General features: G+C 47.4%; 1 protein-coding gene across 8 annotated transcripts in view; it reads left to right on the forward strand.

Moving 5' to 3' along the window:
- Positions 1–10291, forward strand: part of GK (glycerol kinase) — a 201426-nt gene that overhangs the window by 65585 nt on the left and 125550 nt on the right. For 4 of the 8 annotated variants that reach the window (XM_019524218.1, XM_019524217.1, XM_019524214.1 and 1 more), the window contains exon 1: positions 5239–5428. The exons of 1 other annotated variant lie outside the window; for it this stretch is intronic. In XM_019524218.1, coding sequence (XP_019379763.1) covers positions 5351–5428 — 78 coding nt within the window. In that variant the 5' untranslated portion in view covers positions 5239–5350. Of the gene's footprint in view, positions 1–5237; positions 5429–10291 lie in introns of those variants that run through there. 3 more of the 8 variants (XM_019524210.1, XM_019524211.1, XM_019524215.1) reach the window with 1 other exon arrangement.

Consider the following 10291-nt stretch of genomic DNA (forward strand, 5'->3'; position numbering starts at 1 on the left):
AGCCTAGCCATATGCTCCAACTGCCCCCGACATCGTTTGAATACACAACCTGCATGCAACAGTATGATCTACACTGAGCTTTTTTTTTTTTTTTTTTTTTTTAATCCAAGTGCCTAGTGAAAGGCTTTGCAAGCCAGGGAAGCCAAGGGTAAGTTTGGTCTCCTAAAATGACAGGTGGAATCACAGTGTAAAGGAAGCCCATATTGTTCCTGGGAATAAAATTCCCATTATTCACTGCAGAAAGCAGTGAAGATTCTGGATTAATAAACCTTTCTAGACTCCCCTGTTTTAATGGTAATGAACTTTTTATGAGGATTAACCAGGCTGGTTAGCATCATGGAGAAACACCCTTTTTTGCTGATTTAAATCACAGGCTTGGAGTAGAGACTGGAATATAAAGGTATTGGGTGCATAAGTTCCACCAGTAGCTCAAATATTAACAAATCCCAGCTGGGCAAATTCACCAATAACCCACTGTACATTACCAAACTCTGAGATATCAAGGAAAAGGGACCTCTTGAATAAAACAGCTCACCTTCATGTCAACAGACCCAACATCAAACTCATTAGCTACTGACTGGTAGTTAATGTGTGGCTGGCAAGCTTCCAGGTAGTGTCAATCACATGCTCCATCCTGACACCAGTTACATTGCTGCAGCCTTGGGGTGAACTCTGTACAGATTTCTAGAAAAATGACCTTTGTCATTCTGCCCCCACTGCTGGTTATCCCATGTCTGCAGTATTATGTCCTACTAGTAACTGCCCATTCCCATTGCTCTCCTTATGTGACCGTTCTTCCTGTGTAACTGGCACTGCAAAAGTTGTCTCTGAATGTAAAGCCACTTGGCTGCATAATTTCCAGTAAACATGACCTTTCTCATCAGGCCGTCAGAATCACAAGACACAGCAGTGTTTTTGTCCACATGACCTGTCAGTGGTTTGAAAGTGGTGCTGACCCAGGAAGGCCAGGTGAATGACAGGATAAAAGAGTAATCACGGTAAGTCTCAAAAATCCAGTGGCTTCCATTGCATATGCCACAATGTTTAGATGTCAGGGAAAAAGTGGCAGAACACTGCACCATTAAATGTCTGCACTGCTTGCAACATGGAATGGATGCAAAGTTTCCAGCAGTAAGTAGTTTAAGTTGACCACACTACTTTCAGAACAGATTTTCCTAATATTTGACATAGACAAACATAATCCAAAATATTTTCAAGTGCAGACAAGCCTTCACACTCCTCACCTGGGCATTATTTTAATCTATCTGTAGGTCCTTATGTTCTCTCTGTGTAAGACTCTAGGATATGATTTTTCCTTTGCATCCACACAGCTAGAACTATGGTTATCTTACTGATGATTACTGAAAAATCCTTCCCTCTGGCCTTGGCTAATGCAGTTTTGTATACATTCATGTCGTTGTTGCAAAGATAATTTTCTTAGCCTAGTAGAGCTCAGTCTTTTACAGCAGCAGGCTCAGTGCTGGCAATCTGATTGCATTGCGGGCCACCACTTTCCTCCAGCAGGGAGGGAGGTGGAGGGGATCACAGAATCACAGAAAAGTAAGGCTGGAAGGGTCCTCCAGAGGTCATCTAGCGCAACTTTCTACATGAGACAGGATCATCCCTATCCAGGCCTACCAGCCTAAACAGTGTGTACCTGCTGGCTGACATTGCTCCACCTGACATCAGAAGAGCAGCGGCCAGAAGGCTAGAATGATCGAGACAAACTGAAGAAGTGAGACACCCACTGTACAACCATCCCACAGCACACAAACGTCCCAAGTCACACAGAAGCTTCTTCACCAGCATCCAACCTCTCAATGCCACACACAAAGAGACACGACTACAGATGTGAAATGACAGATGGAAGAAAATACCTGACAGCAACAAAATGTACACTTCAGAGGCTGACTCCTTACCACTGGGGGCTGACGAACTATGCCAAAGGTGGCAACGTCTCAACTGCCTACCTGTTGGAGTTGGACAGTCCAAGAAACTAATGAAAAGTGGGGCTATGCCCACTGGTTCAACCACCTGTGACTGTGGCACAGAGCCTCAGACTATGCAGCACCTGCTGCAATACCTGCTGCTCAAAGGCACATGTACAATGAAACATCTTGCAAAGTACAATACAAGCATGTGTAACAAAATAGACAAATGTGGTTGTAGAGACACAAGAAGAAGAATCCTTATCCAAGCCATCCTATACAAATACCTTGTCTAACCTGTTAGCAAAACTACACAGGCAACCTTAAACACAACCAGACATAACAAGACATCTGCCACAGGTAAAGCAGGGGGACCATGGTGGCCAATGTTATATTGCAGCAAGGTTGTTAAATTGTGTGGTATGTTTTAAAAATTCTGTATCACTAACATAGCTTGGCAGAAGGTGGGGTAGATTTACACCTCTAGACTAAACTGAGGGCAGTGTGTTTGATAAGCAGGGATGTGTGCAGTGTCCCTATTAGATAAAGGAAGCTGAAGAGGATTCTGTGCCCTGAACTCCCACAGTGAGAGTAATTAATCACAGCTAAAACTCTCAGTCCATTAGCTTGGAGAGTACCCTTCTGCCCTGTGCAAATGTCTAATAACCATAGCCCTCTCTGAGCAACTACTGAGCAGAGAATAGATGCTACATTTGCCTACACAGTATCTCATTCTTTGAAAGCTTTTTGAGAGACCTGGAATGTAAAACGTGCTGTGATGTTAGACTTGGTTGGCTGGTGTGCTGGGGGGGGTCGCCTACCCATGGGTTAGAATCTAACCTCTACAGCATTAGTGTAAAATTCAGAGTATTTCCATGGACTCTGCTGGAGTTAGCAGTGTAAAATGGGGAATGACTGAGATTGAAATTTGGCAGATGCATATATGTAAACATGATGCAGGACTAATGTTGATGCTGCTGGCCCATAATCCCCTGTGCCATAGGCTTCATCCTGTCACTCTAGGAGCTGGATCCAGTCCATGGACTATAGATTTAGCACCACTTGCCTAGCCTATCACTTTGACGTGATTACCCTTTACTTTGCATTCTTCCATTAGCTCCGTGTTCTCTATCACATCAAACATATGATATTCGTCTCCACTTTCAAGGCTCTTCTAGGCTTTCCTTCATCCTTTATACCATCACTATCAAGCTGTTGTGTCCTGCCTCTGATTAGCCCATGATTGCTACATTTTCAAAGAAGCAGTAGCATAACTTGAGAGGTGGAGGGAGTGATCAGGGCAGCAACTGTTTGTTTATGGCAGGGGATGGGGGGTACAAAATACCTACTATTGCGGTGGGGGCTGACTGTGCCGCTGCTATTGGCACTGTAGCAGCTGGCCACTTCCCTGCGTGCTCCTCGCATAGAGCTGCTCTGCTACACTTGTACATAAAGGACTTTTATGCTTTCTCCCTTGTTTTCCCTCGAACTTGGTGGGAGGACTCCTTTGTAAACTTGAGCAAAACTGTCTCATTATATTCCATTAGATCTGTAGGAAGATTTGTAGGTTGTGATGCCTACAAAAAACTAGACAATTATTAGGCTGCTGACCAATATTTTTTCATTGTTTCCTAGTATTGTCCCATATGTGTTTATTCGGCTGTTGTTGCTTGTATTATATAGTGTACGACCTCTGTGCTTGTGAGCTTTCTTTTTCGTTTGTCTAGTGCAGCAGTTCTGAACCTTTTTCAGTTGATGTACCCGTTGGTTTTAGAATGAGACTTCACGTACCCCCTTGGAGTGACATTTCCAGTGTGAGGTTGAGGCATGGAGCAGGAGTAGGATATCTGGTTTCACGCACATGTGCATTTTATGGCAGTAAAACCCTGGCAATTTCAAGTTGTTAAGACTTTTTTTAGGCCCTTCAACCCGTGTTAGACAATGAATGAAATATATCTTACTTACCCCCGATGAAGCTTCACATATCCCCTGGGGGTACATATACCCCCAGTTCAGAACCACTGGTCTAGTCAGAGGTGGGGAAGTCCTAGTTTCTGTCTAAGGTTCCTACAAATTATATAATAGTAAATAATAAAAGCAGAACGCACATTTATATATGTGTTGCATATATATACATACACACACACATCAGATTAAATACATCAAGATAATAATGAATCACCAACTGGGCACAATATTACTCAATTAAGAGTGCCCCAGGCAAACAGCAAAATTTCTAGGGCCACACCTAGCTGGAAATCTGTTTATCTTTATTGTGGAGGTAGAGGAGATATAATGGAGTAATATTTCACTCCTTCACACCTGCCCTCCTTAAGTCAGTAATGCAGCATTACCAAATCTTGCAAACTTTTCAAGGGTCTTGCAACATTTGGGGTTTTTCGTAAAGCTGTAATGTCTGAACTAAAGAAGGCAACAGGAAAACGAGTTTATTGTTTAAAGGCAAGTTGCCAGTTGCACTGGTTACAGAACGAAGCTTGAAAATGTGATGTGGGTGCATCCTGAAGACTTGACCTCCCCTCCACCAGAAACTGCAAGAAAAAAAAGAAGAAGAAATTGTTTTAAAATACCAGCTAGACTCTGGGCCCTGCTACAAGTTCAAATTAAAATGGGATAGAAACCAGCAACGGAGTTTTCTGTTACACTTTTTCAAGTGCTAACTTTATATATACTGGGTTGGCTCTCTTTTTATAGCTAGATAGTCATTTTTATCATGTGATAATGTCTTGGCACAGTTCACCAGTGAGCTGTATAACAATGTGCACAGCAGGACCCTTGGTGTTTTAAGTCCGGCTTCGTCATCAGTGTGCTAAGCTTTCCCAGCTCACAACTTGCCCAACTTGTTTGGCAACCCCCTCCAGGGCATGCCAGGATGCATCAGAGCTGCCAGGCCAGCGCCTACTGGCACCCACTTCTGCCAGTGCCCGGGGCTTTTCTTGCCTCCTGGCTGCAAAGGGGAAGCCTCCATTGCCTTTAAAGGCCTTTCCAAACCCCAGCATCCCTGGGACGCTTGGGGGCTGGGCACTGGGGGAGGGTTGCACCTTGCAGACCAACCCAGTGGCAGCCAACAACTGTTGCAACTCCCCCCGCTCTCGCCGCTGCTGCAACCTAACCCCTCAGGCAGCTGAGCCAACCCACGTGACCACCCGGCGCGCTCCTAGCCCCGCCTCTTGCGCTCGGCGCGGTGGCCCCACCCCCCCAGCCTCGCCCGCCTCCCTCCCTGCGCGCTGATTGGCCACGGCGGGAAGCGCCCCCGCGTAGTCCCGCCCTAGAGCACTAAGTGAAGCAAGCGCCGGCAGGGCCAGTCGGAACCGCGCCCCGAGCCCAGACAGGTCGGCCGGCGTTGGGCTGCACCACTGTCGCGGCGCGGGGGGAGCGGGATTAGAACGCGGCGCGCTGGTCTCATGGCCGCGTCGGCGGGCGCGGCGCTGGGGCCGTTGGTCGGTGCCATCGACCAGGGCACGAGCTCCACGCGCTTTCTGGTGAGCGGGGCACCGGCCGGCGCGCGGGGGGCGGGGTGGGGCGGAGCGGGGGCTGCCGGCGCGAGTCTGATTGGGCGGGAGGTGCGCGGAGAGGGGGCGGGGCGACCCGCCCGGATCCCTCCGATTTGTGCTGGGGGGTCCCTGCCGCCAGGCGGGCTGGCGTAAGAGCCAAGAGCTGAGGGGGCCTAGAGAGAGATGAATAATAGATCTGCACGTACATGCATGCGGGGGGAGTAGGTCAATAAATATACACGCTACCACGCGCACACATGCATATAGAGCAATAGCTATATGCGCTAGACGCGCATATATGCATACATACATGTAAAATAGATCATAGATATATACACACAGATACATAATATGCACTACACACAAATAGCTTAATAGAAATACATACATATCCATATAAAATAAATTAAAAGATATATACACTGACATGCACACATACATATGAGTATGTGTACGTGTGCAGTGTATATATCTGTTGATCTCTATATATATGTACATGTGTATCTACATGTGTGTGTGTAGATCAGTAGATACACACACTTTTTTGCTTAGAAAGCAGCCTGTGACCTCTCTCCATTTGTATCTCTGTCTCCCTCCTTGGAGGTTTTGAAGCCCCAGCTAGACAAAGTGTTGGCTGGGATGACCTAGTTGGGGGTGGTCCTACTTTGAGCAGGGGGTTGAACTAGATGACCTCTTGGGGTCCCTTCCAAGTCTCATTTTCTGTGGTTCCTCCCCTCCCTGCCCCAAGGTCACAGCATTGAAGGCAAGAAGGGAACTGAAGTGATTTAATCTGACCCTCAAAAAGACAAAGGAAGAAAAGCTCCTAAGAGAAGCAAGACCCAGCACTGCTTCAGGACCCATAGGGTGCCAATATTTATTTAAACCCAGAGCATGGTGTTATTTTTAAGCCCACTCCCTCCCCTTCTGAGGAGGTTAGAGTCGTGCACTGACCACTCTGACCTGGGCTGGGAGGTGGCAAGGTGTTAGTTTGCAGCCCCTCACTACAGAAAGGTTGTGGACAAACTGGGGGGAGTGCAGAGGAGAGCAGCAAAAATGTTGAAGGGGGCTGAGGCACATGATTTATGAGGAGAGACTGAGGGAGCTGGGATTATTTAGTCTGTAAAAGAGAAGACTGAGGAGGATTTGATAGCATCCTTCAACTGCCTGAAGGAGGGTTACAAAGAGGATGGAGCTAAACTCTTCTTAGCGGTGGCAGATGACAGAACAAGGAGCAAGAGTTTCATCAAGGGAAGTTTAGTTTGGATATTAGCAAGGATGTTCTCACTAGGAGGGTAGTAGAGCACTGGAATAGGCTACCCAGAGAGGTTGTGTAAGCTCCAGCCTTGGAAGTTTTTAAGACCTGGCTAGACAGAGCCCTGACTGCAATGATCAAGTTGGGGATGGTCCTGGTTGGAGCAGGGGGTTGCATTAGATGACTTCCTGAGGTCCCTTCCAACCCTAATTGTCTATGATTCTGTGCCATTCAGAGGGTTAAAGGCAGACATGGCTCTGAGAGGGATTTAGGAGTTGACTGGAGAGTGGTGGTTGCCTAGAGCTGGTTGCCACCTGGTTTCTCTCCTGTGTCCAGGCAATGGAAGAGGAGTAAGAGGGATTATGGAAGTGGCTGCCAAATGGCCCCCACTTCACCTGCCACAGGTTAGAGGGTTAGGTGTGTGCTGTGTTAGAGTGGATGGTCATCTTACGTAGAGCTTAGATAGTGGCTTTGTCTGGGATGGTTCAAATAGGCATGATCTTGCCTCAGGCAGGACGTTGGATGAGATGATCTCTGAAGGTCCCTTTCAGCCCATCTCCTCTCTGATTCTGTGGATTCTACTGACAGTCAACTTGATTGATCAATTAGCATATTTACAACAGTGGCCCTAGAAGTGCTGGATGTCTTGTTTGACCTGTTTTCATATTGCAAACACAACTCCCATTGGTGGCCTTATGCCAAAGTTAAGGACTTCACATATTTTGCTGATAGGAGTAAATTTAGAAGAGTTTTGTATTGGAAAGATGCCAGGCATGGTTTTTACTCTTACTTGAGTAGTCTTGACTGGAGTGGGGAGGAACCTCGTTATACGTACAAAGTGCCATTAAGTGTGCATAGTACGCAAACAGGAAAAAAACACAAGCTTTCCTTCTTTTAGCAGGTTGCCAAAGAAACATTCCTGTTGCGGTCTGGTTCATGTTGCTGAGTTGCTGGAGATTTAAGGGACTGGGCTGGTGTTGAGTACCTTCTTGACCTGCATCACAAATATTTCTCTGTGCCCTCTGCTTTATGAAATGTCAAATGGCAAAATACAGATTCAAGGGCAGAGGAATTTCTGACTGAGGAATGACAGTAATATTAGCATTACCTTGCATGTCCCATCAAGGACAGCTTCTTGAGAAGAAGGGAGGCAAGAACTTTCATTGATAGTTAGGCTTTGTCTGCTTTCTTTGCACCAATAAGGTGACGTGACATGGGTGTCTCTAAGCAGTGTTAATTTAACTTAAGAGAAATTATATTGCTAGAAGAAATTCCAGGTTGGGGGACCCGTACAGCCATTCAGCCGGCAACTGCTCTGTCTTCCCTGCTCCTCTGCTCTCCCAAGACCAGGGTGATCCTAATCTTAGGGAAAACGTGCACTGCTCTAGTTCTCCCATTTTCAGGACTCCAGTCTTAGAAGCAAGCAGGGGGCTCATAGCACTGCTCCCTTTGCTCAGCGCCCACTGCAGGTCCAAAGCCTCTTGTGTGTTTTCACTGCAGACTCCCAGTGTGTGGAGGATGAGGAGTATGTGAGGATGAGGCAGGCAAGGCTCCTCTTCTGCCCTTCCATCTCCCCTCTTCCCAGTCTTCGTGAAGGATGGGAGCAGCTGCCCCCTCCTTGCCTTCCTCAGACTGGGGTGATCTTAGTTTCTGAAAAGAACAGGAGCCTGTCCCCATGGCTTCACTCCTCCTGGTCATCTGGAACAGTTAAACTGCAGGAGAGTATACAGATCTTCATTTTCCCTGGGAGAAACTCTCCTGGGACTATCTTTTAAGTAGTTGGAGTTGGGTTATTTTTTCCCCGGAGCTGCGGCTTCTGCTTTGGGAGTAAAAGCTGGAATGGCTGTGCGCTTGTCATCTCTACCAGGGAAAAAGATATTCTCCCAGTAGGAATGGATCGTCTGCATGTGACCTTGGTGATATTTCTTGCTTATGTGAGTTTAGTAAATGTATGAATCCTACATTACTTAAACCCATGGGTACTAAGTTCTGTTTCAAAGTACAGATGGAAAAGTAGCAAAGATGGGATAGACCAGGGGTTTTCAACCTTTTTTTAACAAGTGTACCCCTTCTGGTGGCGGCATCTGGACACAGGAGAGCTGCTCACACGCAGGGGGGAACTTCCACATGGCAGCCACCACCCTGCACTGCTGCTGCCACCACCCACCTCACCGCTACTTTACCCAGCTTTCCCACGGCCTATTGCACGTGCAGCTCCATAGGCTGCTGATGGGCCTCACATCCAGCCAATTGTATGCCGCCCATCAGCAACCCGCATAGCTGCTGACTGGGTTTGCCTATGTGGCCTGCAGAGGGGCACCACTGCCCTTGTGCCCCCTCCCCTGCAAGCCCTGCTCCTGGGAGATAGTGGCATGGAGTGGTGGGTGGCGGTGGCCACCATGTGTGAGCTCCCCCACCCCACGTCCACCCGCAGAGGGGCACCGCTGCCCTCACCCCACTTGCCCTGCCTGCCTGCACTTACCCCCTATCACCTTTCCAACTACCCCTAGGGGTATACTTACCCCGGTTGAAAACCCCTGGGATAGACAGTTGCTTCTTAATGTCATGCTTTTGGTCGCATATATAGTCTGTCATCTGCAGGGATCTGGGTTTTCTGCTTGCTGCAGAAAAACATGGAATTTCTTCTTTAACAGAGAAAAACCAAGAATTTTCTCTTTTAAAGGAGAAAATCATGGATTTTCCCCTTTGCGGCTCAGTGCAGGGACCCAGCGCAGGAGGGAGGGAGTGGCATGCTGTAATGGCTGCCAAGGTGAGGCATCCCCTATCCCCTTGGCAGCAGTGGGGGGTGCCATTGCCACTGCTATTGCCATCACTGTGCCTCACTGTGGCAGCACAGTTGTCCCTCCAGTGCTGGGTCCTGCCTGCTGGGCTGCAGCGGCAGCTCCTGCCTGGAGCTAGTCCAACCCTGCTGCAGCCCCACACCCTCCTGTGGGTGTAGAAATCACAGGGAGCATGTGACCTGCTACTGTGTCACTTGTGCCTCCTACCCCTTTCCACTGTCACCTGTGCCACTCCCCCCCTTTCTCCACACATCCATTCCCTTCCTCACATACTTTGAGGTGAGGTTCAGTGGGTCCGGAGTGAGGAGCACCAGCAAGGGCCCGGGGGCTGCAGGTTGGGAGTGAGGGCCACCGGCAGGGGCAGGGCACTAGCATACAACAGCTGTTCAGTGCTACAAAATGGGGATGGGGAGGGAGAACAGGCACAGCTGGACCTATATCTTGGTGAGTGAAGGGGACAAGGAGAACTTTGATCTTTTTCCATGATAAAAAATATAAATCAAACACCAAAATGTATAGGTATTTAGAAATTATTTTATTATAGTGATTGAGGTACAGATAGGCTTCCAAATTTGCTTTATACAAGTAAATATATCAATAAAACATTGTGTTCAACTGATACATACATACAGTTATTGGTATTTCATTTTAATCACGGAAAAAAACGAGGTCTTGAGGGTTTGTTTAAATCAGAGAATTTGCAATTTCTAAACAGAGAAAACCATGCTCCCTGGTCTTATGACATGGAAGTAAATAAAAAATCATCACCCCCCTGACTAAAGAAAAAAAATGAAAAAA

The sequence above is a fragment of the Gavialis gangeticus genome, unplaced genomic scaffold (genome assembly GCF_001723915.1).
Source record: "Gavialis gangeticus isolate Ggan-Ray unplaced genomic scaffold, GavGan_comp1, whole genome shotgun sequence".
Classification (NCBI taxonomy): Eukaryota; Metazoa; Chordata; order Crocodylia; family Gavialidae; genus Gavialis; species Gavialis gangeticus.